This window comes from Chiroxiphia lanceolata, chromosome 15 (genome assembly GCF_009829145.1).
Source record: "Chiroxiphia lanceolata isolate bChiLan1 chromosome 15, bChiLan1.pri, whole genome shotgun sequence".
NCBI classification, from domain to species: Eukaryota; Metazoa; Chordata; class Aves; order Passeriformes; family Pipridae; genus Chiroxiphia; species Chiroxiphia lanceolata.
This window is the reverse complement of record NC_045651.1, coordinates 10,934,931-10,961,858: the sequence shown is the minus strand read 5'-3', so window position 1 is coordinate 10,961,858 and position 26,928 is coordinate 10,934,931. Positions and strand designations below refer to the sequence as shown.

General features: G+C 53.1%; 4 protein-coding genes across 8 annotated transcripts; 2 read left to right on the top strand and 2 right to left on the bottom strand.

Moving 5' to 3' along the window:
• Positions 1-352: 352 nt before the first annotated feature.
• Positions 353-3,091, bottom strand: NOP16 (NOP16 nucleolar protein). Its single transcript, XM_032702879.1, has 5 exons — positions 2,939-3,091; positions 2,708-2,816; positions 1,977-2,046; positions 972-1,078; positions 353-718 (listed from the first exon to the last, which is right to left on the bottom strand). Exons 1-5 carry the CDS (start codon positions 3,043-3,045, stop codon positions 575-577), a joined length of 537 nt encoding a protein of 178 aa, XP_032558770.1. The 5' UTR covers positions 3,046-3,091; the 3' UTR covers positions 353-574.
• A 100-nt stretch (positions 3,092-3,191) lies between these two features.
• Positions 3,192-3,887, top strand: HIGD2A (HIG1 hypoxia inducible domain family member 2A). The gene is made up of 2 exons (XM_032702927.1): positions 3,192-3,353; positions 3,542-3,887. Exons 1-2 carry the CDS (start codon positions 3,239-3,241, stop codon positions 3,706-3,708), a joined length of 282 nt encoding a protein of 93 aa, XP_032558818.1. The 5' UTR covers positions 3,192-3,238; the 3' UTR covers positions 3,709-3,887.
• A 665-nt stretch (positions 3,888-4,552) lies between these two features.
• On the bottom strand, positions 4,553-10,804 carry CLTB (clathrin light chain B). 2 transcript variants are annotated; one of them, XM_032702803.1, is made up of 6 exons: positions 10,532-10,804; positions 8,956-9,002; positions 7,656-7,773; positions 7,279-7,390; positions 6,825-6,878; positions 4,553-6,352 (listed from the first exon to the last, which is right to left on the bottom strand). In XM_032702803.1, the coding sequence occupies exons 1-6, from the start codon at positions 10,713-10,715 to the stop codon at positions 6,181-6,183; spliced, it is 687 nt and encodes a 228-aa protein (XP_032558694.1). In that variant the 5' UTR covers positions 10,716-10,804; the 3' UTR covers positions 4,553-6,180. The 2 variants fall into 2 exon arrangements, with proteins under 2 accessions (XP_032558694.1, XP_032558695.1); XM_032702804.1 differs by lacking the exon at positions 6,825-6,878.
• Positions 10,805-10,983: 179 nt separating this feature from the next.
• Positions 10,984-26,132, top strand: FAF2 (Fas associated factor family member 2). 4 transcript variants are annotated; one of them, XM_032702798.1, is made up of 11 exons: positions 10,984-11,618; positions 17,566-17,634; positions 17,981-18,115; positions 18,812-18,888; positions 20,034-20,172; positions 21,468-21,553; positions 21,634-21,725; positions 23,136-23,313; positions 24,227-24,398; positions 24,588-24,731; positions 25,282-26,132. In XM_032702798.1, the coding sequence occupies exons 1-11, from the start codon at positions 11,556-11,558 to the stop codon at positions 25,462-25,464; spliced, it is 1,338 nt and encodes a 445-aa protein (XP_032558689.1). In that variant the 5' UTR covers positions 10,984-11,555; the 3' UTR covers positions 25,465-26,132. The 4 variants fall into 4 exon arrangements, with proteins under 4 accessions (XP_032558689.1, XP_032558690.1, XP_032558691.1 ...); XM_032702799.1 differs by lacking the exon at positions 10,984-11,618 and adding an exon at positions 11,745-11,950; XM_032702800.1 differs by lacking the exon at positions 10,984-11,618 and adding an exon at positions 11,981-12,545.
• The last annotated feature ends 796 nt before the right edge of the window (positions 26,133-26,928 follow it).

Genomic DNA, 26,928 nt, shown 5'->3' with positions numbered 1-26,928 from the left:
ACACACCAGCCTGTCCCTGCTGCAAAACCCTTCATACAGCTGCTCCTTCGTTTTGTCAATAAAAGCTCTGCACTGCCCTCCAGCTCCTCAGTAGGGAAGGGACCCCAGCCTGGTCTCCCACACTGCAGGCAGGAAGGTCACCAGCAGGGGAAGGAAGCACCACATGGCCCCACTCTGCTGCCTACAGGGCAATCAGCCAAGGTCTGAGTGCTGCCCACACCCCGTGGGCCCCAGCCCTGTCACCACGGAGGGTGACACGTGTCCAATACCAATGTCACATGGGTCGGCACCAGGAGCTCTCTAAAGCAGGGCTGCACCAAGCAAGAGCCCAGAGCAAGACATTCACACCAGCTTGAAAGAATATTTTATTTCAACAAAGCAAAAAAGTGCCAGCTGCCACACAGAAAGTGAGCAGCACAGCACAGTCAGTGCCAATGCCAAAGAGTCTTTCATGGCTGGTTAAAACCATCTCTGTCTAATGAGGGTCCTTTCTCCATCTCCAGAGGCTTTTTTCAGTTCAGAAAATGGTCATGTCAAGCCTGCACTTACAGGTAAACCTAAGGAAAAAGGGCAGTCACTGCACATCCATCTTTTCCGGCTTGAGTGATGCAATGAATTCCTTGTACTCCTCGGGATAGAAATTCTTGTACACATTGATCTTTCTCTTAATCTGTTTGGGAGTATCCTGGTAGTAGTTCTTCTCATCTCGAGCCATTTCCTGTGACAAAGAAGAGGGTAAGTCAGAGGAGCAGCCCCAAGAGGAAACACCAACCCATCCCTCCCACGCCGGCGCAATCACTCCCTGACTCAGACAGGGACCTGGCCATGGTTCAAAGCATTTTTTTCCCTTAACAATCAGCTGACTGCAAAACAGGATCCAGGACAAAGAGGATTAGCAATTCCCATCCTGCAGAAGGTCCAGGAGCAAGGACTCTCTGGGTTCTCCTTGCCCTGGGACAGCCAGGCCATACCTTGTAGTTTTCCCCATGGTTCTGTATCATGTACTTCACGTAGTCAATGAGGTCCCGTGACAGTGTGTTCGATTTCTTCTCGGGGAGGCTGGCCTCATATTCCATCTCTAGGCAGAGGACAGAGGCAGCATGAACAGGGGAAGGAAGCAACACCTCCTCAGAGGTTCCCAGCCTCTCCCCAGGGTCAAGCCTGCCCGTGCTGCAGACTCCTGCTGCACAGTTTGGCTGCTCACGCATGCAGGGACACTTCCCAGCACGACGGTGCAGGAAAATGGACAACAAAAGAGCCCTCTGCATGCGCTGCAGGCATCCAGGCCTGTGCTCCAGCTCCTCTCCAGCTCACACCATGAGGAGAGGGCCCTTTCTGGCCAGGCTGCAGAGTGTGACTGCTCAGAGATGCCCAGCCCACCACTAAAACATGCCAGATACTGAACCATGGCTTCTTGTCACCCTGGGGCCACACACCAGCATGTTTCACAGTGACAAGAGCCCTCTTGGGGCTGCAGGGACAGATCCTGCAAGAAAGGCAGCCCAGGAGAGAATCACAGAATCATTGAGGTTGGAAGGGACCTCTGGAGATCACCCATTCCAACCCCTCTGCTGTGACAGGGTCACCTGGAGCAGGTGACACAGGAATGTGTCCAGGTGGGTTTAGAATGTCTCTAGAGAGGGAGACTCCACACCCTCCCTGGGCAGCTGTTCCAGTGCTCTGTCACGCTGAACGGTGAGAAGTTTTTTCCTCGTGTTGAAGTGGAGCTTGTTGTGTTTTAGTTTATGGACATTACTCCTTGAAAAGGAAAAGGAAATTCACGAGATAGATCCAGGGGAAGGGCAGAGCTGCTGTCCTGCTCTGGCCTGGTTGGGAACCCCCAGCCAACTGCTGCCCAGGGCCTCCACAAGCCCATGAGCCCAGACAAGAAGTAACACTCTTCCCTGCTCCTGGCACAGCACAGAGAGACAAAATACTCCCCAGGGCCTTGGGAGAACCCCCCATGCAGCACTGACCGTTCACCACGTACGGCTTCCGCACTATTTTCTTTCCTGACTGTTGTCCATTGCTTTCCGCTTCCACTCCCTGTGTTAGATGAGAGAAAAGAACACTCAAGAAAAGTCTATTTGGAAGAGGGCTGTGTCCGCACACATTGCTCCCAAAATTCCTGACTGCTGCTACATGACTGCAAGGGCCAGGAAATCTCAGCTGGCTTAAGCAGAGCCTTATTTGCGACATTAAAGAGGCTGGCAGGCCAGCCTGTCTTCTCAGCAACACTGTCTGAAAGGACATAAGTGGCAAACAAGATCACTCTGATTTTTTCCCTTGAGTGGAACCTTTGTGGGGCCACCTTCCACCTGGCTGCTCACAGATGCTGACGGGCCATGGTGGCACTGCTGTGCACAAAGAGCCCTTTTTTGGTATCAGGAGCAATTTGGCTGCACCGTTCTCAACCCCACCTGTCTCTGTCAAGTCCCAGGACATGACGTTATTTATATTTGTTCTAAAGTCTATACTTGTTCTAAAGTCCATTATGTCTCTGTGGTGCTATAGCTCGTTTCCACGCCAGGATTTTGGTGCGAAAACTACGTAGATCAACAAAAGAAACAGCGTCCACCTGCTGGAGACGGATTCAGAGCCACTTGCCCCATGCTCTGAGGCTGGCTGCTCTCCACGCTGCTTTCCCCAACCCCCCATAGCCCCCACAAAGGTGCAGCCTCCGCCGAGCTCCCCGTGCCACACTTACCAGCTTCTTCGGTATGGGAAGGGCCTTGTTGGGGTCCTCGGACAGGCCCATCTCGGCCAGGTTCTGCGCCACCGACTTGCTCGGGTCCCAGGCATGGCGGATGTGCGAGCTGCGCGGGGACAAGAGACATCAGGGCTGTGCTCCCCCTCCCCACCAACACGCGCTGCAGGTTCCCCACGAGGCGCCCACTCCCGCCCGCCTTCGGCCCGTGCCCATGCCCCCGGCCCTCACCAGGCGATGCGAGGCGCGGCGCGGCGGCGGGCGCTGCGGTAGAGGCGCTTGCGGTTGAGGTTGTAGGAGTATTTGTGCCGCCGGCTTTTCCCCTTCGCCTTCGGCATGGCGGCCCCCGTGAGTGCCCGTGCGGCAGGGCCATCTGAGCTGCCGGCCGCGCCGCGGGACGTCACGGGAAATGTAGTCCCACGACCTCAGAGCCACGCGGGGTGTGAGCTACAGCGGACTACAACCCCCGGCATGCACTGCGCCGGGGCGGGGGTACGGCAGCCGGGAGGGGCCGCGGCTGTCACCTTGGCCATGGCGGCCGGGCCGCCACCGCCGCTCGATCGCCCCATGCTACCCGCGTTCAGGGAGGAGGGATTCGGGGACAAGTTCCTGCGCAAGACCCGCGAGAACCCCCTCGTGCCCCTCGGTGAGGGCGGGACGGGGGGTGACGGTGCTGAGTGAGGGGCGAGGGCCGGGGCGGTGCGGGCCGGTGAGAAGCCGGTCCCTCATGAGCCCCGGCCCGGCTGCCCCCCGGGCGAGCACGGCCCGGGTGTGGGGGTGCTGTGGAAGCGCGGGGGGAGCTGCTCCTCGCTCACAGCCTCGTCCTTTCCCCAGGCTGCCTGTGCACCGTCGGCGTCCTGACCTACGGCCTGATCTGCTTCAAGAGGGGCAACACCCGCGGGTCACAGCTGATGATGCGGGCGCGTATCCTGGCCCAGGGCTTCACCTTCGCGGCCCTGCTGGGGGGCATGGTGGTCACGGCCCTGAAATCCAGACAGTGACCTCGGGCAGGAGAGGAGCTGCGGCCGCTGGCCAGCACCCACCACCCCGGGATGGATCCTGGCTGTGGATGGAGTTTTCTGAGGGACTGTCGTGATGTCTTGGTGGAGCCACTGCTGGAGAGGCTCTGTAGTCCAGAGCACTGGAAATGGGGTGAATACACTCTGTGATTATCCTGAAATGTGGGCCGTGGCTTTTTTTTGATTCCTTGAGGGCTTATCCTGCAACACCAACGTTGTGACACTAAGGCTCATTACCCCTGTGAGAACTCTTGTCCCTGCTTGGTGCTGTCACAGCCTGTTAAAATCACATCCTCTGGGTCGTGGTCTGCACTGAGGTGTGGCTTTAGTCAGGCAGTGCACCAGCATTTGAGAAATGAGCTGCCCAGCTAGGAAGGAACAGCTGTTTATGGCTTGGTCTTGGCAGGACAGAGTCCATAAGCAGCGGGGGAGCAGTCTGGGGAGGATGTGTGACCTGTTCGATTGCAACTGGTGAGTAATAAGGTGAATTGCAGCAAGATTGTGACTGATACTGGATTGCAGAGCATTGAGAAACCACAACAGTAAGCAGTGTAGGGAAGCTGCCTTGGAGCTGTGGTGATGCAAACAGGGCATGAGAGATGAAACTCCCTGTGAAAACAAGTTGGGAACTCATGATTCCAAAACAGGGCCTGGCTGAGTTCTCTGGGATGTGCTGCTGCTTCAGCATTCTCCTCCCCTCACTCCTGTTTTTTCCTGTAGGATATGCTGTTCTTCCAGCCCCATCCTTCCCGCAGGAGGCCTCATGGCTGTGGGTTCTCCTGAATGCAGCGTGTGTGTCCCTAACACACAGATGACAGTGCCCCACAGGATTGGAGATGTCGGTTTATTGTAACAGATAATTTGGACAGTCACAGAAACCAAAGCCGAGGGGATGTAGAACAGCTGTGGGCACGGCTCCCCGGGAGCTGCCCCGGCCTCACATGGAGCACACGGCAACTGGGGGACCCAGGGGCCTGGCTGCCTGCGGGGCCTGGAGGAACAGAGCATGGGATGGGGGGCACACTGTCCCCCCAGAAGCAGCCAGAGGTGCTTCCCACTGCTCTGCAGGGAAAGGCAGAGGCAGGCAGCCAAGTCCCAAGGTGTCCTGCAGCACAGCAGAGGTGCCTACGCATGCTGGAGGGCAGGGAGACCAGGCAGGAGTGATCAGCTCTATGGGCAGAAGGGCACAATCCCAACACACAACACCAAGTGACTCCCTATGCACCCATTTCCCTTCCCAGCCCACTGCTAAGCCTGTGCCCCAGAGCCACAGGTGCCTTACTATCCCCCTGATGGCTGCAGCAGCAGCACAGGTGACATTCCTGTCTCTGGAGCCACAACTTCAGGGCAGGACAGCTCTGCACACTTGATTTCCAGCTGAGCAGGGCCCTGCAGTGAGGCTCAAGTGTTTTGTGGCCTCTGCTCCATGTCCCCCCAGCTGCTGCAAGCCCTTTCCAAGCTCCCAGATGCAGGGCACAAGCTCAAGGCTGTCCCTCTCCTGCTACTCAGGAGTTGTGCAGGTTCCCAGGGCTGGTGCCAGCCCTGCCATGCAGAGGAGAGAAAGCCAGTGTTCAGGCGGGGAGTGGGACTGAGGCATCTCCCCACGATACCTTAGGTGGGCAAAGCCAGGGGGCAGAGCAGCTGCAGACAGATGTGCAGGTTGTTCTCACGGACAGGACAAGCCCCAGCACCAGAACTCTGCCCAACCCTCTGTCCTGGGTTAGGAAGCTGGGAGAGCTTGACCTGCCCCACAGCAGCTGGACCTTCCTACCTCCTTCCCTGCAACCACATAGCCTCCGTCTCTCCTTCTAGTAGCAGAGGAAGGAGCAGAGCAAAGCCAAGGGCTCTCAAAGCCTGGCATCCCACATTCCCAACTGCTGGTGGTCATGAGAGAGGGACAGAAAACTTCCTGCACACTCACCCCTGGCCCTTCTCCAGTGCCCTGCAGCGCTGTACTGCCAGGACTGCAGGACAGATGGGACACTGACGCTGGAACCCCATCAGCTTTTTGGGGTGCACAACCAGGCTGGACCCCACTGGGATCCCTGCCTCAGGGATAGGACCGAGGCCTGAACACAGGGCTGCCAGGACAGCCACAGGCAGTTTTATTCCCAGCACAGGGGTGAGGTGGGAACACAGGGTGAGATATTCCCTGCTCACTCAGCCAGGCTCCTGCAGACCCTGGGCCAGGGCTTCCTCCTTAACTCAGCTCTGCCACCCAGTGCCGCTTCCCAGGGAAATGCCACAGTGATTTATAAATAAGTGTAAAAAGAGACCGATGCACCTTTTAAGCAAAGGAAAACCATGGGGAGAGTTACAACCAGTGACTCGAGCACAGCCGAGGTGCAGACCAGGGAGCAGGCAGTGGGAGGCCTGTCCTGGGCTGGCCCCTGGAGCCACCCGACTCGGTGATCCCGGCCGTGCCCGCAGTGCTCCCGGCTGTGCCAGGCACAGCTAGCGGGACAGGGGCGTCTGTTTCAGGGAGATGAGCACCGAGCGCATCCGCGAGACATCCTTGCTCTGCTTGCTGCTCTTGGGGTTGAAATCACACAGCTGGGCCACCTTCTCCCACTCAGAGCCTGGGGTCTCCTCCTTGGACTCCTTCAGGAATGCTTCCTCCGATGCCCTGCAGAGACGTTGAGGGTTGTCACTGGCAGAACCCTTTTCAAGGAGGTTCTCCCTTTGTGTCCCTGCTTCCTATCCCCTGCTCCAGACAATGAGCTCAGTGTCCTCTAGGAGCCAGAGACACAGGATGCTCAAGGCTGTTGTTGGCTGCACTCACCCAAGACATCATTAATCCAGCGGTGCTGGGATATCCATGTGCTCCCAAGACTTCTCCATCCCCCAACAGCCCCAAAAAGGCTTAAGAGCCCACAGCTTTGCCTCTTCAACCAGCTCCCACAGGGGCATTTCCAGGAGCTCCACTTGCCTCCTAAGACTCTACCGTTCAGAGACACTCAGCTGCATTGTCCTCCCTCTGGGACCTCATCAGAGCCCAGGACCTCCCAGCACGCCCCTCCCCTTGGCTGGTCAGCCAGTGCTGGGGCAGGGACCCCCAAAGCCTGTGGGGCAGGATACGGTGTGTAAGAGGCACATACACGTAGCCAATGACATCGGCGTCCGGCTGCTGGTAAAAGGCTTTGTCAGCGATCCTACCCCAGGCACAGAGAGAGAGAGAGCGGAGCGGAGCGACAGGCAGGCAGAGGGTTAGAAAGAGAGAACAGAGGGGGTTAGTCCACCCAAAGAGTGTGACCCACACATCACAGCACCAGGAGAACCTGGAGCCCAACCCTGCCCCCCTGCAAGACCCATGCACGGGCAGGAGGCACTGAGATCCCAGGGTGATCCCAGTGTGGTCCCAGCCAGGGTGGCTCTGCATAGCCACTGGAGCCACTCCAAGCCCTGGGGCCTCTCCCCTTACTTGGCAAAGCTCCATCCCTGCAGGGCTCGGCCCCACTGTGAGGAAAAAGGCCCCCAGACTACCCAGGAAGGCAGACCTGGCTGAACAGCAGCTCCCATCATAGTCTAATGGTCATGCTGACCCCGACATACCTGTTGTTTGCCCGGTTCTTCTCCATCTGCTCATTTTGACGGAGGTTCCACTCCTCCAGGTCCTTCTTGGCCTTCTCACGCCATTCCTGCTCAGTCACCTTCGATGCTGCATCTAAGGTCAGAGTGAGACAGAACCCATCAGCCAGGCTGGCACCCACTGGGTGTGCTGGGCAGCCCCTCAGCAGGCAGGGCAGCTGCAGCCACTGAGACCTGTCCCCACTGTACTGGCCAAAAGGCCCCACTGCTCCAAGGACCGTAGATCTTTGGTAGGGGCACAAGACACCTCTCTGGGATGCAGCAGGTGAGGGACCCAAGGGCCCCAACTGCCACATCATGAGGCGCCACAAGCACAGCCACACACGGCCTTGGGTCCTCACCCAGCTCCTCCAGGCGCTTCTTCTGCTCCTCCCTCCACTTGCGGATGCTCTCGGGTTCCTGGGTCAGCCGGTCAGCCTTGGCTATGGCTGCGTAGGCATCCGTGGGGCCATTGGACTCCTGCAGGACATGAGCACTTGCCATCAGCACCAGCTCTTCCCACAGCCCAGCCCAGCCACCTCCGACAGCTGGCAGGGATCAGGACTCCACACTCCCAGCACTGACAAGCCAAGATTGGAGGTAGGAAGGGTGATGGCCTGGGACATCTGGGACAGGGTCCCCAAAGCGCTGCTCAAGCTGCTGTTCCAGCTCCCAGCCTCAAGCCGTGTCACCCAAAAATAATTCCCAGCGTTCCCGTCCTAGCCTTGCCACTCACTGCCATCACAGCTGTTGCATCCTCTGGGCAGCCCCACAGCACAGGACAGCCACTGGCCTTGGGACACACTCCCAGGGATTCCCTGTCTCTCAGCAGGGCCAAGGCAGCCCCAGGACTTAGCTGCTTCCCTCGCTCCTGTGCCGAGCTGCCCACACGGCCCCACCAGGCCTTGGAGGTGCTGGCTCAGCACCTCCCATAACACCTTCCTGGCCAGGATGCCCAGTCATGCTGACACCGAGGTCAGCAATGGGATTACATCTTTCTCCAAGATCCCCAATCTAATTAAGTCTGTCCCATTACTGATGTGATTATCAACCTGTAAGCCAGGCACGGGCTGTGCAGACACCCCACTGCTGGGCACCAAGTGAGGTGAAGGACTTGTCAGATGCTGGCAAAGCATCTCCTGTAGCCAGCAGAGCTGGGCTTTGGGCTCCCAGAGGGAGCTGAGACACAGGTGGGCTCCCCCCAACACCTCTGGCCATGGGGCAAGTTTTTCATGGGAGATGCTGCCAAGACAGCAAAGCATGTGTTCCATGGCAGCCCTGCCCTGGCTCTGGCCTCTGCCAAGAGATGCTCCTGCCTGCCCCAGACATCTCCAGAAGCTACCCAGGCTGAAGAGAGGGGCCTTCCATGGAGAATGGAGGATTTGTCACCTGCTCTTAGGGCCCAGGCACTCCTTCATGGCACAGGCCACCTGCAAACAGATGTGGGGCAGGTCATGGCAGGTGGGACACATCTTCTCTTCAAAGAGAATGGAGCAGCCAGGACTCCCCCAGGAGACCCAGACCTTTCCAGGAACACCGTAGCTGTTCTGCAGCTGGATAGCAAATTCCAGTCAAAACTGGGGGCAGAGCAGCAGAGTGCTGGCCCCACACCCACCCAATTTCCCTTAGCAGCCCTGGGCCAGGGAAGGGCTGAGCTCTCACCTGAAACACATCTCCGTTGACAGTGGCTCCTCCATTCTGGAAACCAGCTGGAGAAAAAGGAAGAGAGAAAGAACACAACTATGGCAGGTGCAGGTAATCTCAGTAGGGCTAGCGTTCATGAAAACTGAAGCAAATCAGTTCCTGGGAATTTGTCTGTGCCATTTCCAGCCCAGCACACCTGTCCACAACACTCCAACAGTGCCCTGTCCTTGGTGGGATCCAGCAAGCACCTCCCGCTCTCCCACACAAGCCTCTCCAGGCATTTATGTCTTTATGGTGTTTTCACTGGTGTTTTATCTTATCTGAAGATTAGGGAAACTTCCAGGCATGGACACAGGCTGCTGCTCTGACTGAAGAAACACGTGACCAACTCCCACCTGCAGAGGCTGCTGATGGACACAGAAGCTGCTGGCTGACTGCTGAGACAACTCTCCAGGGACAGGGCCCATGGAAATACTCCATGTGCTCCCCCAGGAGAGGAGGGCATGGATGCAGGCCAAGGTCCTTGAGAGGCCACCTGGGATGACCTGCAAGGTCAGGGCTGGGAATGAGGCACCACTGACAGCCCCAGAGAGCTGCACACCAGCATCACAATGCCAGCCCCAGGCAGTGGGCTTTGCTGCTGGGAGAGAAGAGGCTTTGAAGGAGTCACACTCCAGGCCCTAAGCTCTCCCCAGTGACCAGCACAGGCCTTCTCCTGGCCAGACAGCTGCAGGCACAGCCACAGTGCAGCTCTGCCCCATGGTGCTCAACCCCACGACTACACCCAGCTCCAGCCTGTCTGACTGCATTTATCACTGTGGCTGTCAACATCTCTCCAGGCCCAGATCTGCCTCCACGGCCCTGTGTGCACAGCAGTAAAACCACTGCTCCACAGCCAGCACGAGAAGACTTTGTGGGGCTGAAGTGGAAGGGGAAGGAATCAGAGCATCCCTATGCCTGTGCCGAGAGCAGACCACTGACCCCTGCACACTGGAGGCAAGAGATGAGGATTAGCACATTCTATCTACAGGGCCTGCGACCACGATGTTCCCAATGGGAATTTCTTCCATTTTACACTCCAAAGGGCTCTCTGTCTGCGGGGACAGTGACAAGGCTGTCACTGCTCCTCAGTTCCGCCTGGATGCCTCCTACATTGCCATAGCTGGGGGCATTGAGACATGGACATGGGAGTCCATCCAACCCGGGGAACCCAGCCTGGGCACATGGGAGAAAAATCGCCCCACGGCCAGCACATCCCAGCTCAGGATTCACGCCATATCCCGATGTTCTGAAGTCCTTTGGGCCCAAGCACAGGCGCAGACAGCCCTTACTGCTGCCGGCTGCCAGCCAGGCCCACCCGGACCCCTCATCCCCTACCCGTGAGGTGCAGCACAGACTCCATCGCCCATCGTGGGGGGTGCTGCGCGTCCCACGGGGAACCTCAGCCCCGCGGGCGCGCGGCCCGGAGGACCCTTCCCCACCCTCGGGGCAGGAGGGGGCACAGCCTCCCGTTACCCCACGGGGGTGGCAGTGCCCCGTGCCCACCGGGGCCGCAGCCGGGCGGTCCCCGCGGCCGTGCCCGCCCGGCGCTCACTCTGTTCCGGTGGGGCCGTCTGCCCGCCCGGGGCGGCGGCCGCCTCGCCGTCGGTCGGCCCGAAGCCCTCGTCGTTCTCGATACCCGCGATCTCGCTCTCCTGCTGGGCCAGGAAGGCGGCGGCCGGGTCCTCCTCAGCGCCGGCGCCCTCGGACGAGGAAAAGAAGCCGAAGTCGTCGGCCATGTCCGGCCCGCCCGCGCCGCTCCCGCTCCGGCTGCGCGGCTCGTCTGGGCTGGGCCCGACTGCGCCCGGGCGGAGCCGCCACTGTCACTGCGGCGGCGGGCGGAGCGGCCGCGCTGACATCAGCGCCGGGGCGGCCCCGCGGTCGCGTCCCGCCTCCCCGCCACCTGCAGCGGGCACGGCGGGCCGGGGCTGCCCAGCTGCTCCGCCCGGGGCTCGGCTGGCCGCGGTTCTGCCGCGCCGGTTCCGCACACGGGGGCTCGTGGCTGCGGGTGGGAGCGGGGGCCCCTCAAGGGCCCCTCCATCTTGGCGGCCGCCGCCATCTTGGGCGCAGGGCACGGGGAGTGCTGGGCAGGACCCTTCGGCCGGGACCAGAGGTACCGGGCAGGGCCCACCCGGTGTCCGGCAGCCCCCGCGGTGACGGGAACACAACCAGCTCCCGAGGGTCTCCGGCTCATACCCCCCGCCCTCTCGGGCTCAGAGCCCTCTCCCACAGCCACTAGCAGACCCTCCCCATCCCCAGCCAGCTCCGGGAACACCCAAGCAGCGCTCGGCACACTCGGAACTCTTCGTACGCCCGCCGGGAACACCCGAGCACCGCTCGGCACACTTCGGAACTCTTCGGACGCCCGCCGGGAACACCCGAGCGCGGCCAACCCCGCCGATGGGATTCGGGCGTTTCCGGACGAGCCCTAGAGGCGTTCGGGTGTCTCCGGAACGTGGCCGAGCGGCTCCGGCCGATAAACAGCCATTGGCCGCGCGGCGCCGCGCCGGGGCGGAAGTGCGGGCGGGCGTCGTCACTTCCGGAGAGTGACGGAGCGGCGGGTCAGAGGCGGCGGCAAAATGGCGGCGCCTGAGGAGCGGGAGCTGACGGCGGAACAGACCGAGAAGCTGCTGCAGTTCCAGGTGCCGCGTCCGGGGGGGCCCGCGCCGGCCGGCGGGAGCGCAGGAGGCGGTGCATGGGCACGGAACGGGCTGGGCTGGGCGCGCCCCGCCGGCGCTGGGGGGTACGGGGCGCACAGAGCCGGGTAGGCCCGTCCTGGAGCCACCCCGCCGGTGCGGGGGTGTCACACCGGGCCTGAGGGGAGATAGAGAGGAGAGAGACCTGTGGTCCCGGTGCTGGCGGGAGCGAGTGAGACTCCCGTGCCCCGAGTGCTTCATCGGGAGCGTTCTGTCATCGCCACCCGGGCAGGCGGGAAGTGGCTGCTGAATAAACCCCCCACGGGAAGAACTCCTCGGTAAGTCCCGACCGGTTTAATTAGTATGAAAAAGTCCCTTGTCGCAGCGGGAGAGCGTTTTCTGTCACCTCGGGAGGGTTGTCCAGCGCGTTTCTGTGAATGTGGTTACTGAGAACGTCGTTCCTGCCCCTCACGGTTTGGTAACGCCACTGGAGACTGTAATGATCTGATCTGTATCTGCTGCACAACACGGGCTGAGTCGCTTAACCTCTGGTGTGCCGAGGCCTCGGGGCCGTGCAGCAGCTGGGTGATCATAAAACCAATCTGCAGATGTGGTTTATTGGGGAGAAAACAGCTCTGGGCAGCTGAAATACTTAGGTTTGCTCAGTGAGGAGTAATTAAACGTGCTGAGCAATGAAAATTACCTTCAGGTGTCCTATGTTTGTTTCTGAGCTGTAGGACATCACATGGTGTCTCTTGGATTGCAGGGTTCTCTTACAGAGACAGGGTTTACTTTTAGGAGTGTTTTGTTTGATTTTGTTGCTTTATATTTGTTATTTTTTTTAAGGCCTTGCTCTGGATTTTTGGTGTGATGTAACTGTGGATTTGTAGGGCTTAAAGGGCCTCCAGAGGCATCCGGCCCTGCCTTCCCCAGGTGAGATGGTGCAGCTGTTCTTCATTCCAGACAGGGACATGCCAAGCCTTTGCCTCTGAGTCAGGCGAATTCACAACCCCCTGAGTTAATTAGTGAATTAAAACACTGAGGTGTTTTCCCATGACTGGACCTGTGAGGAAACTTGTTTTACACATATCGCCTCCAAATCTTTACTGCAGATTGGGCAGTCAAGTTAAATACAGGCCAAGGGAGTGGAGCAGTGTTAACCATTGCTGTCCCAGTGCTGCCTGGTGGGGAGGTGAGGTTTGTGCAGCACTTACAGATACGCCAAAGGTCCCATTCCCAGCTTCCATTCTTTTGCTGTGAGCTATCCCAGTACTTATGAATGCGCAGAATCTGGACAGATAGGACCAGCTGCTCTCACCAGTGCCCCTGTTGCTATTTTCAAACCCCTGTGGGCAGCTGTGAAACTGAAGAATCCTGTTTCCCAATGCTACCTGGTGTTGCCATGGACTGGGGGGGAGGAGAAGGAGGCAGAAGGAAGGATTCATGCTTTAGTCCAGCTGCCTGTCCAATCCTGGTTTGAGGTAGAGCTCCTCAGGCTGTAAAGGGGAGACATTTTTTAGTTAGGAGACAGCTGCTGTCCTGAGCCTGATGTGAAAGCTGTGGTCCAGAAGGCTTGGATCCTTCTTCTTCTGTCCCTGGGGGTATGTGGGATCACCTTTCACCAGGGCTCTGCTATTCACAGGCTCCGCTGGTGATTCCTTCTCTGATACTTCACACCTGGCTGAAAGGGACTCAGGTGTGTGGTCCTGCTTGTTCCCTTAGAATTAAATCAGTCCACCTGGAAGAGGGTTTTTTTTCTTGGGAGTCTGTTAAAGAGCATTTAGTGTTAGGAGAGGATGGAAAAATCTCACTAAAATAATTTGTACATTGCTACAGAACACTGCTGCAGTCAGCTGGGAAACCCTTCAGGGATCCCTACTGTCTTTTCAGGGAACACTTCACTGTTTTCAAAGATAACTTTACACTTTGTTGTGATGTACCATCATAAGTAATTTATACAATATTCCGTGGTGGCAGAGCATTGTACTTCCATAGAAGGTTATGTGCCACTGCAGTGTGACTAAAGCAGGAGAGCAGACTGGGAAAGAAGGGAGGATAACAGAGATGAGGTAAGGAATAGCAGAAGGCCCTCAGTTAAATGGAGAGTCAGAGGGAAGCATGGAGCAAGAGCTGCCATTCACCCAGCAAACAGCTGTGGGGGTGAAGATGCTGTTACCCTAAAGTGTTTACCCTACTTCTGCTGGAAATGGCTCCTTCCCAGGCAAAGGTGAGTCCCAGCATTCCTGTCGTGGCCTGAGCCTTTGGGCACAGTCCTGTGTTAGTGCCTGCTCTGCATTAATTCCATTGATGTGTGTGATGGGTTCTGTAGTGCTCTACAAACGGCTTGGCTGGCAGAATGCTGAAACCAGCAGCTTCCTTCTTGTGGGCAGGGCTGGAATAGGGCAGTTGTCTGCACCCTGCTGGGGCAGGTTAGTGAAAAAAAAAAAAAACCAGTAGGGAGAGAGAACTGGGATAAACATGAAATGAAAGCAACAAAGCCTCTTGCAGGCTTTCAGTCTCCCATTTGCTGCTCGAACATTGGATAATAATGTAAAGGAATAAAAGCATCTAAATTTTTCATCTAAGACTTTGCTGTCTTGACATCGGTAGAGAGAAGTTTGATGTGAGCAGTTTAAGAAAGCTGTGGAGATACAGTTCTTTTGGGAGATGGAAGAAACAGCGGAGCAGCTTTTGTGGGATCTGATTATTGATCTGTGCCCATTACACTTTGGCTGATGTCTGATGTTATAATATGCTAATGTAAAGTAATGGAGTGTTATTTGCAAAGGAAAGAGTTGGCACTCAAGATACCATCTCTGACTTCAGCTGGCAAAAACAGAATGCTCAGGGCTGGGTATGACTGATTTAAGGGAAAGAGGAAACATGAAACTCCAGCATCTTTCCTGCTCAGTGTATCGATCAAAACCCTCATAGAGGCATTTGCTGTAAAATACAACGAGAAACTCTTGGTTAAGGCTTTTTTTCCAGTTTGAAGTCAGGTATTCTTTACCCTTGGAAACATAATTCTCTGGAATTTGGCAGTGGGTTGGGAAGTAAGAGCAGTGCCAGTTAGTCCTGTGGATTTGCATCTCGTGCTTTGTTTCAACATCAGAGTGTATCTGCAGAGGCAACAGTTTCGTAAGTCCAGTTTACAACCTTTGTCCACTCCAGGATATTCCTTCTGCTTCTGGAGCATGGAATTGTACTTTCCACTACTTGAGTATTGAGAAGATTCTGGGCAGTCTCAAAGGTGAGAGATGGAAATGGTTCTCTCCAGCAGCTGCTTCACTCTGCTTTGAGTGGTATTTGAGAAGGCACTATCGAACTGTCCTGGCATTTGTGGAACTTAATATTTTGTTTTCTAAATATTAGCCACTGTCTTGAGCTTGGATCTACGTCTATTTGAAGGTTTGAGGGTGCTGGTTTAACAGGACTCGTTTTAACTACTGGAGACTTTATCTTTTTATTACTTACTGTCTGTATTATGTATGTGCTCTTTGAGGCAGCTGAGAGACCCCAGTGAGGAGGAGACCAGCAGCAAGGTTTGAAGATATTGTTTGTTCTCTTAGCCCTGATAATACTAAGAACGTGCTCTTTTGACATGTGCATAACTCAGTTTGCAGCTGAACAAGGTTCACCAGAAATGCTGTTAAGTGGTGCAGTGGAAAGGATGTGTTTCAAGTTTCTGATCTGTTTCCATAACTGAGGTGAAGCAGCGCCTTGGAAGGTCCTGGGACAGCAGTAGGAATGTCTTTGGGGTGATAATGACCAGTATCGGTGTTTGCCAGCAAGGGTTGTCTGAGCTGACAGTTGAACTGTCCTGCCGCTCCTTGCGTGGGGTGCGGGTTGTTCTGAACCGTGCTGTGTCCTGTAGAGCCTGTCAGAGTAACAGTCAACGGGATGCTGGGTTTTTAAAAACTGTCTTTGCACAGGCAATTTTTTCCTGCAGTGTTTAATTGTGCAGCTTCATTGATCAGATGAGCGGTGGGAGTGCTCAGGATGCGAGTGCACTGTGTGCTCGGGGTGGTTTTGTCACTTCTGCTTTGTGTTGAGAGCCACTCAATTAAGATGCTAAGGAAAAAAAGGGTAAATTCATCTCCCTGGAGAACTCGTGTTCTCAGACTGAGATCTGACCAGCAGCTGCCTGGTGAGGGATGATGGTTGGGAAGGGTGAGGTTGACTGGTTGTGGTGTCTCTGTGGAGCTCAGGAGGTCTTGCAAATGCTGCAGTGATTCAGTGCTGGTTAAATGCTTGTTGATAGTTCTGCTGCTTTTTGACCTAAAACTGCTGAAGTGTTTTGCATAATTTAAAAAGGAGGGATTGCTCAGTCATGTTATTAGTGCTGAGATAATCCCTGCGTTTAGAAACAAAGGTGTGAATGAGCTTCTGAATCTTGTAAACTTTGCAACCACCAGCAGAATTTCCAGGGTGTTGAGGAATGGCAATCAGAAGGTTTTTCAAGGCTTTGGAATACACACGTTGTGACTCCATTGTAAAATCAATTAATTGAGTAAATTGCAGGTGCCTAAAAAGGCAATTAAGTGCCTTCTGTAGGAAGGTTAGAAAAATAAATAAAGTCAGAAGAAAATAAGAATAAAGTCACCATACAAAACCTAAATTTTACTCTGAAGCACGTCTTTAAAGCAAGGTAACTAAACTAAAACACTAAATCCTGAAGCTGAGTTATAATTAAAGGTGTTCTGGCAGCAACAGCTGAGTTCACTGAGCTTCATTTCTTCTATGAAATCCAATTCTGTAGTGTTCCCTTGCAAGGCTTGCTGCAGACTTACTTTTTAATAAATATTTATACACCAGTGGGCAGTGACTTTGAAGTGCTTTTTTCTGAGCTACTGCAGTCACAGTTAGCAATGCTTTAAACAGTCTGGTTGGTTCTGTGCAGTGGAATGAAACAATGATTTTTACCCAGGAGATTGGGGAGAAGGTGGTGCTCTGTGGAGACTTAGTGACAAAGAAGCCAAGAAATGCTCAAAAGTTTGAACTGAGCCAGAGATTGAATAAGGCATTTGTTCACTGTGTTACTTGGGTGGAAATAGCATGTGGAATGTATGAATGGGGGCAGGGAAGGGAATAGATATGCCATCCTTCTCCAGTAAAAAAGCCAATTCTGTGCATTTTTAAATGGTCAGCCTGTCAACAGTGCCTCAGGGGCTTCTAAAGGAAGCAAGGAAAATGTCTGTTCAGACACCTTACAGCAAGTACTGTGGAGAGAGATGTGTTTCTGTGGCACAGTGACAGGGATGTTCACGTCAGCAAAGGTTTGTCTCCATTCAGGAGGTGTTGATGTGGCTTCCTGTAACAACAGACACAATTGTTTGATCTCTTGTGAAGAAATTCCAATTGATACAGAGTTAAAATTGCCCAGTGGCTTTGAAGTTTGCCAGGTATTTGGACTGTGTTTTCTGTTTCGGGGCCTGTCTGTGTTGGACTGGGTTTGGATTTTTTACTGCAGATTCCCCTGTGATGCTGGAAACACCGCCTTCACTAGTGCTTGGCTCATTTTGGTTTTAGTCTCTGTTTATACTGGCAGTGAGTGAAGTCATGGTTAACTTGGGTTTTCAGAAATGCTTTGTCTGTATTTTGAGTTTGAGGTGGTTTGAGGGCATTGGCCCAGCACATCCTTCCAGAGTGGAACCTGTGGGCATTATTGCATTAAACTCTTGGCTGTGCTGAGTGCAGTTGTAGTAACATACCTTGGGCACACTGGGAATTGGCTGATGCTGGAAGAGGGTAAAGGCCTGTTTAAGGCCTCCTATGTGTTTGCAGATTTGGGTTGGCTCAGGTTGCTCTGCTCTTAAACTCAGAGCAGAGCACTTAAAAAATGATCATTGTGGTAATGTGTTGTGGTAACTCCCGGCTCTGCTCATGTGTTGCAAAGAACAGTAAAAATACAACACTTCCCTGGCACTCAACTGCTTTTACTCTCCTTCTTTAGGACTTGACTGGCATAGAGTCCATGGACCAGTGTCGCCACACGCTGGAGCAGCACAACTGGAACATAGAGGTACCGCTGGAAATAAGATTTGTAGCAGTTTCCAAGTACCTGGGTTAAATGGAGCCCTCTGTGGGGAGGGGAAGCCCTACCAGTAAGAGGAGTCTGTCCACCCCTGAGTTTACTCAAGTAGCTCTTTAGAGCAGCATCTCCACTTGTCTGGAGAGGTTTCAGCCAAACACTGGCTGCCGTGGAGAAGACTTTCCGTATGGAAAAGAGCACTGGTGGTTGCCATTTGTCATGAATTGTGCTTATTCAGTGCTCCGGGGCTCTGGACAAGGAATACCCACCGCTAGTGTCCAAAGTACAGAAAAGATAAAATGTCTGAAACCTCCCTTTGCTCTTTCTCGTGTCAAAGGCAGCTGTGCAAGACCGACTGAATGAGCAAGAGGGTGTCCCAAGTGTCTTTAATCCTCCTCCATCGCGGCCGTTGCAGGTCAATACAGCCGACCACAGGATCTACAGCTACGTTGTCTCAAGGCCACAGCCAAGGGCAAGTTATCTTACAGTGGATTTTGTCCTGCTTCTTGGATGACTCTTCATGAACAGCAGAACTTGCAAGCAGGGAAAGGAGTTGTTTTCTTTGCATGCTGTTACCTCCTTTCTAAATATTTTATCTTCTGAAAACAAAATGTAGAACTGTTCCTTTAGCCTCTGTTGCTGCTGCGGAGACTTTCTCTGTGGCAGTTCACACTTGAGTGTGAGGACCTTTTTTTGTGTCACAGACAGTTTGCTGTGGTGTGGTAAAGCCTTTTGATCAGTTCAATTGCAACAAAGAACTGTCCCCTCCATCTGGCAGTGATAATGTTTTTCTAATTAGAGCTCCCCTTAAATGTGTATTAATTAGAATACAGCACCAATTACTTGCATTAATGTTTCACAAATGAATTTGCATGAGCACCTGTAAGACTCAGTGCTGTTAATCTTTTTGAATAGTTAAGAAAATCAGCACAGAGCAAAAGCATTAGTCAGTGAGGCCAGTTTTCAGATGTGTCACATTGAATTCTGAGTGAACCACGTTAGTCACATTTGATTTGACATGTCTGAAGCCATGAACTGTTGCTGAGCTGTTTTTTTCCATGGTTGGAACACCGATACCTCACATGATGCTTGGTGCTGGTGGGCACTTTGCTGTAGCAGGGCTGTTCCAGGTGTGGAGACTGTTCTAATTCTTTATTTGTCATTGCAGGGCCTGTTAGGATGGGGTTACTACTTCATAATGCTTCCATTCCGATTTACCTATTACACATTACTTGATATATTTAGGTAAGTACTTGCTTGTGCTGACTCACATTGACTGCATGAAGGCACATGGTAGCTCAGATCCAGCTGTACCTCTGTCACTTGGATCTTTAAATCTCATGGCAGATTTTCCATTTGTTTGCTCAACTGGCATTATCTCTAGCCTTCTAAAGTTCCTACGTGGTTTAGTAACAAATAAGTCTTATTGCAGAGAAAAAGAGCACCTTGCAGCTCTGTAAATGAAGTATTTAATTGCAATTCTAACTCCATGCAACTTTGCAGTCTGAGTGCCACACAAAGGGATTGCAAAACAGTGTCCAGCTGGCTGATTTTCTTGTACAAACACCAGAATCGTGTCCCGTTGGGCTGGGCTGCAGGTTAACCTGCCCTAATCCATGGATGTTATTTGGCAAAACTTAAACTGTAAACGCTTCTGCCTTTTCCCCTTCAGTGTCTGTCTCCTCTTCTCCGTTTGCCACCCCACGGGGCTAATTCGTCTCACCTCCTTACACTGATAAAGGGAAAAGGGAATCATAAAGGGGGTAAATAGCCAGCAGTCCTGCTGTCTGCACTGCTTTGGCAGTTTCCCCTGTTGTATTAACTTTCTTTTCCTGTTACACTGAACTTTGGAAAGGTCTTTATCTTCTGTGCATCAGTAGAACTAAACAACACCGATATCTGCCTTTCAGTGAAGTTTTTTTCAACCTCAGAGGAATGACAGTTTCATTATACTGGTAGTGTAATATTCTCTTTCTGCAACTCTTTGCACCCCAGAATTGTTAGTTCTGCATTAGCAGAAATGCAGTTTTCAAAGTTATCTGGACAAAACTATGTGGCTTTTAAGAGCCCATCTTTGACTAAATTCCTTGAACCGCCTGCTGTTGGTGTGGCTTACGTCTCATGCTTCAGAGGAAGTTGAAACTGTTTAATCACATAGAATTTCGATCCTTGCTGATGCCTGGCATGAGATATGTGACTGGGGGGTGTTTCTGTAGCAGTGGTATCAGTTTGGAGCAGGCGACAGTTTAGATTGAGATTACAAAAGTTCAGGCATCTCAGCTGTGACTTTTTTCCTCTTTATGAATCCCAGTGACTGTCTGTGGAAAAGAAAACCTGTTCTTCAGAAAGTCAGTGAGTTGAATTTGCAGTGTCCTTTGCTTCCTTCCTAGGTTTGCTCTGCGTTTTATACGCCCTGATCCTCGTAGTCGGGTCACTGACCCAGTGGGTGACATTATTTCGTTTATTCATATGTTTGAGGAAAAATATGGGAGGATACACCCTGTCTTCTACCAGGGAACTTACAGCCAGGTCAGTGTCACGTGTTGGTGCATAGATCCTGGGGAGGTGGAGAATGGGGATTTTGCCAGATGGTATCAGGGCCTTCATGGCAAAATTGCTTTTCATCTAAAGCCCAGCATTTGTCCCCAAACTCTCTTAATAGGGTAATGGAGAGATAGTGAACAAGTGTCTTGGAAAACCAGTGTCTGCCAGGCTTGATGATTTACCAAGCCTGCCAAGTTGGAAAGCAAAGCTGCTCTGGCTGTTCCTCGACCGTCTGTGTGACTCTGTAGCCGACGGCTTTTCTTTGTAATCCTGCCTTTGTTTTTATAAACTGGTATGCTGTGCCAGAGTCTGTCCTTCTGTTCACCAAATTGGGATTGACTGCCTGGGCTTGTATCATAATGCAGCTTCAGAACAATGCAGGGCCTCAAAATTGAGAGGGAGCCCTCAAGAAATTCTGGGAGATGAGTGTTCCATATATCAAATCTGGGGGTGCTCCCCGTAGAAGAGGGATATCTCCATGGACACTGCCTCTTCCACGGCTTCTCTCAGCCTCGCCAAGGGAAGGGCCTTCTGCAGTGCGTCCCAGCAGACAGTTGGATCAGCACTGCTTCCCAAGTGCCAGGGAAGAATGTGGAGTTTGTGTCTGCTCCATGCTGCACAGAGGTGGAGCTCATCGCCTCCACAGCTCTTCCAAGCTCCTCCATCTTGCCTGGAATCCAAACTTAAATAACCCTGGAATGATTAGGCTACCGAAACTCAGTACCAGTAAAACAGGGAGCTTATTGTAGACTTATCCTGTGTTCTTGTTGAGAAATGCTCTTGGGCGGGTGGAATCCGGAGGCTGTAAATGCAAAAAGGGATGTATTTTTCCGTAGGGTTTTTTTGGGGGCCTGCAGCATTATTGCATTACCTTTTTAGTAGAGTTTTCATTTGGTGTGATATGCGACTTGTGTCCTGTACAGGCTCAAGTGGAAAGCTCAGCCTTGGCTGCTGTGAGTCTGAGGGGTGAAGGAGGGTTCTTCACTGCCGGCTGAGTCTGGCAAGGCAGCTGGGGTGTCTATCCCTTTGGTTGCCTACCTGGTTTCACTCTGAGTTCAGCGTTCTCCAAAGCCACATCCTGAGAGGATGTGAAAAAGCACCACTGTAGCCCTTTCAAACGAGGGTTTATTCAGAACATCTGACAGGTTCACCCTCTACTGCTGCTTTGTTAAAACCACACTAGTGGCAGAGCAATGGCTCGGGTCACACAAGCCTTGTGGGTGCTGCTTTCCCCTTGCCCAGAGACCCTGTAACCTCACTTCCTGTCCTCTTATGCCAAGGCACTGAATGATGCCAAGCGGGAGCTGCGCTTCCTGTTGGTTTATCTTCATGGAGATGACCACCAAGACACAGATGAGTTTTGCCGGTAGGTAGGAGAGTTTTCCAAATAGTTGTCTTTGTACTTTAAGTGCAGCTTCACTCACACAGTCTCTTCTCATCCCCCAGCAATACACTGTGTGCACCTGAGGTCATCACCCTTATCAACACTAGAATGCTTTTCTGGGCTTGCTCAACCAATAAACCAGAGGGATACAGAGGTAAGTGTGTCCCTCGTGGGCTTTACATATTTCCTCTTGTCTCTGGAACAAGCCAGATGCCCTTTGACAAATTTACAGGTGTGAAACACACTGTTGGATTCTGTGCAAGGAGGCAAGAGATTTTGGGATTGCATGGGGAAATACATATTGGTTTCTGTGGGATATCTCAGAGGGCCTGTTTGGCCACCAGGGCCACCAAATACATTGTGATCTTCACCTCTGTTCCATGTGTTTCCGGCAGTCTTAGTTGTGTGCTCCTTGCTGTGGGCATTCAAGCTGCTTTCAGTGCCTTGTCAATGGGAGTTGGTGGGTGTGTGCTGGGGATAAACTGAGTGCAGAAACAAATATCCAACTAACTGTGTCCTTAGCACTGGCTCCTGTGATGCCTGAGGCCAGGACAAACTTGTTAGATGTATTCTTTCTCTTTCTGAGACAGTCATCTTCATGTCCAGTCTCTGTGTCTCCTCCAAAGTCCACAGTGAGGTCCTTTCAGTCTTTCTAGAGCTGTTGGTGCCTGGCCTAACAGCATTTTGGTAAGGTTTTGCTGTAATTGGAGTCTTTTCCCAAAGTTCTCTTCTTGCCTCCTGTGTCCCTTCCACCCTTCCTGTTTCATGGCAGGGGGTCCAGGAGTTCTGGACTAAATCTGGGTCACTCTTGGCTCCACAGTTCAGCTCCCAGCTATTGGCACCTAGAGAGAATGGCTCTCTGTAGAGACAAGTCTTTGACTTGCTGCTGTTGCGTTGCTGCAGTGCTTTGGAGTCGCAGTCTGGAAAGCAGAGCTGGAAGGGATTGTGAGGTGCCCTGATTTCCTTTGGAGGGCTCCATTGGTAATGATGGCTCAAGTTACATGGTGTACTACATGTGCTTTAAGGAAGGGATCAGCAGCCATACATGAGCAATAACTTAAAGCCCTCAATCTGCTCCATTCCCTCTTTCAGACAGAGCCTGGCTCCAACAATACCAACCTAAGTTTGTTCAGAAATGTCCAGAATGGACATTACCATCTTCCCCACAACAGTGTCTTCCAAAGTCCAGCCATCCCTAATCACCTTAGCAAGTGTTTCCCTGTGTCTGACCTGTGTTTCTCATCCTGCCATTTAAATCCAAGGCTTTGTCCCATTCTGAATGGACATTCAGAACCATTTACTTCCTTCCTGCTTGAGTATAAGTGCCTTTTTGGTTACTTGAAAGCTTGTTTTTTCCCCTCAGTCCATGTGTTCCAAGGCACTTCCTCCCTTTGCTAACTGATAGGGTTTAGTTTGACAAAACAGAGCCTGAGGCCTTTTCTGCCTTGGAGGAGAGAGTGTCTGTGGAAGCTGCTTTCCTTGGCCCGTGGTGATGGGAAGAGTTTGTGCTGTACCCCTTGCTGACCCTTCTGGAGGGGGCAGTGATGTTTGTGGCCGTTCCCAGTGTCCCAGGCCCTGCGGGAGAACACGTACCCATTCCTGGCCGTGATCATGCTGAAGGATCGCAGGATGACCGTGGTTGGGCGGCTGGAAGGTCTCATCCAGGCTGATGACCTCATCAACCAGCTGATGTTCATCATGGATGCCAACCAGACATACCTGGTGTCTGAACGCCTGGAAAGGTAGGATGGGACCTGAGCTTCAGTCATGCAGACCTTGTTGAGGCAGGCTCTGCCCTGTCCCCTTCCTCCTGCCAGACACCATGTGTAGGCACATAGATCAGCATCTCCTGATCTGTAACACAGCCCCTGGCTTTCCTCTTCCCAGTGGGATCATCAGTCCATAAATTCAGGCCATCCTATAGCCAGGGAGATGGATGTGTTGTGTACACAGTCCTACCACTGAAAGGTGGGTGTGAGTGCTCTGTTCTCTGCAGTTAGGGCACACCTTTGCTGTGCTGGAGCTTTGCAGGGAGAGCTTGGACAGCAGCCAGTAGGATCCAAATGGGAGCAAAGGCATTGCAGGCAGGAGAGCTGGTGTCTGCAGCTGGTTGGTGAGTGTGTGCTGCTGCCTGGACTGTCTGTGATGAGCTCAGGCTGCTTTTCTAGGGGCCTCACAAGCCCCTCGTGACTCTTAGGGATGTGCAGATTGCGTCCAAAGTAGGATCCCACCTTCCGTCTGCTCCTCCTCTGCCCCACGGTCTCTGTGGGAACCTGGTAACACGTTCTGGTTCCTGAAATGTGCAAGGAATTACCTGAAGGTGATAAAACTTGGAAGAGTCTCAAGTATGAGGCAGAAATCCTGGGCACTGCTTTTGTACTATCTGTCAGCTCTGTTGAGCCACAGTGGCTGAGAAGCATTTTGAGTTCAGTTCCACCCACCCTGGAGAAGCAGTTTGTGTGTGAGGGACCATGAGGACCCAACTGTTTTTGGGTCTCAACTCTCCTTTTGGGAGCTCATGGTGCTCCGAGTCATTACTTGCTGTGTGCTCCTATGAGTTTGAGGCTGTCCCTGCACCCTCGGGTCTACCCTCAGCCAACCAAACCCTCACTTTAGGGCCCATTAGCCCTGACCCCTTCCCACTCACGTTTGCAGGGAAGAGAGGAACCAAACCCAAGTCCTGAGGCAGCAGCAGGACGAGGCATATCTGGCATCCTTACGTGCGGACCAGGAAAAGGAGCGCAAGAAGAAGGAGGAACGGGAGAGGAAGAAGAAGAAAGAGGAGGAAGTGCAGCAGCAAAAACTAGCAGAGGAGAGGCGGCGGCAGGTGAGAGCAGAGGGGCTGCTGGAGAGGCTGCCGTGCCCTGCGGGAGGAATTGCTTGTCACATCGGAGTTGCTGGCCTTGCGTGGGGCTCGAATGTCCCTCGAGCCTCCTGGAGCAGCTCTGCTGCAGGGATGGGCATAAAGGTCAGTTCAGTGCACGGCCATTGCTCCTGCTCCCTCCTTGCTTTGCAGACGCTGCAGGAGGAGAAGGAGCGGAAGTCGGAATGCCTTCCTCCCGAGCCGCATCCCGATGACCCGGAGAGCGTCAAGATCATTTTCAAGCTGCCTAACGATTCCAGAGTGGAGCGGCGATTCCACTTCACACAGTCACTGACGGTGAGCTTGGGGCAGAGCTGATGGGCATTCCAGAGGGAGGGCGTCTGGAGACTTCCATGTGGCTCAACAAAGCTTTGGTTCCCTTGCACTGTGACAAATGGTGACCTTTGCTGAGAGCCTTAGCAGGCACAGCTGCTCCTGCGTAAGGAGAGGTGTCGTGGGGCCTAGTCCCACCAGCCTGGGAGAGATGAAAAAATGGAAGAAACTTTTTCCTTCTCCCTAAAAGCTGAGACTTCTAGTGGAAGGTGTCCCTGCTTATGGTGGCGAGGTAGGACTAGATGATCTTGAAGGTCCCTTCCAACACATAACGTTCTATTATTCCATTGTTCCTTATTATATAATGGTGTAGGAAAAGTCAGAAACAGTATCTGCACTCCCCAGGTGCTCTGTGACAAGTCCAGTTTCAAGTGTGCCAAGGAAATGGCTGTCTCACATCTACAATGCAGTGATGGTGCAAATTTGGTAACAATCCCCTGTGAGATGCCAGGGATTCCGTGTGGCTGTGTCACTGCTCCACTAGCTGGCAATTATTTCTGTGCTTCTTTCCCAGGTGATCCACGACTTCCTGTTCTCCTTGAAAGAAAGCCCTGAGAAGTTCCAGATTGAGGCCAACTTCCCTCGCCGTGTCCTGCCCTGCCTCCCTACAGAGGAGTGGCCCAACCCCCCCACGCTGCAGGAGGCCGGACTCAGCCACACGGAAGTCCTCTTTGTGCAGGACCTTACGGACGATTGACACTTCTTTTGGTTTTGTTTTTGATTTTTTTGGGTTTTGTTTTGTTTTGTTTTTGGGGGGGTTTTGTTTTTGGTTGGTTTTTGGTTTTTTTTTTCCAGAAGACACAAAATGGAAAGAGAAATTCATATTATTATTATAATACAATATTTTTTTTAAAAGACTGCGTACAAACGAGGGATCAGAGACCACATGGCCCGTGCCAGCTGTGCTGCGTGTGTGCGCTGGCGAGAGGACGCGTGCGCACGGCCATCCCCTGCACCGGGGGGGCAGAGAGGGGGAAGCTGGTGTTGCCCCTCTACCTTCCCTGGGGAGGAACAGGAATGGCAGCTCTTGGTAATTACTGCTTTTATTGATGACAATAATAATAAAACCCCGACAACCTGACATCGCGTGAAGATTTGATACTCTGCTGCTCCTGAGAGAGACACGACCGAGCACCGGAATGTGCTGGGAGTGGGGTGGGGGGAAAGGGCTGGACAGAATCTCTTCAGCTTCCCTCTCTGTATAAATACTGTTCTTTAATATTTCTCTTGCTTTGTAATGACCAAAGGAGAATGGGGTTGACTATAGTATTAACTTTTTGATAAAGAGCTGGTTCGATTCTTACCCGTGTGGGGTCTTGCCCAGGGTTCTTAGCCTGCGTAGTGTAATAAACTCTGCCTCTAGCACGTCTGTGCCCATGCTTTCTGCCTGTGCCCTGGGGAGGGGGGTGAGCTGCTCTGGGCATTGTGGCTCATGGAACTGTGGGTGCACTCAGCTTCTGGCCTTGAACTGGTGATTTTGTGCCAGTGGGAGGTGCTGTGTGAGACAAGTGTACCCAGTGTGGGGCAGGGCAGGGCTGAGGTGCTCCTCTCCTGCCTCCTGGGGCATCGACTCAGGGCTGAGGCTGGGAGGGAGGGAGAGAGCTGGCCCTGAGCTCTAAGGGCTGGGTCTACTCTCCAGGAGCAAGTGGGAGGGGGTGAAAGATCTGAAGGTGGGTGTAGGGCTCTATTCCCTGCCAGAGGCTTGGTCATGGCTGTGGAGCAGTACCATCAGCTCCTGCCCACAGGGGGAGTGGTAGAAATGGTCCTTCCCTACCCACCTGTTCTGGACAGGTAGCCAAGCTCACTTAGAATCACAGAATGGTTTGAGTTGGATCTCAAAGATCATCCTGTTCCAACCTTCTGCCCTGGGCAGGGACACTTTCCAGTAAACCAGGTTGTTCCAAGCCCTGTCCAACTTGGCCTTGAACACTTTGAGGGATGGGGGCAGCCACAGCTCTCACCCTCACAGGGAAGAATTTTTTCCTTCTAATTTAAACCTACTCTTTCTGTTTGAACCCATTCCACATTGTCCTATCACTATCACTCCTGATGAAGAGTCGCTCTCTGGCTTCCTTGTAGCTCCTTCAGATACTGGAAGGGGCTGTGAGTTCTCCACAGAACCTTCTCCAGGCTGAACCATGACAACTTTCTCCACAGGGGA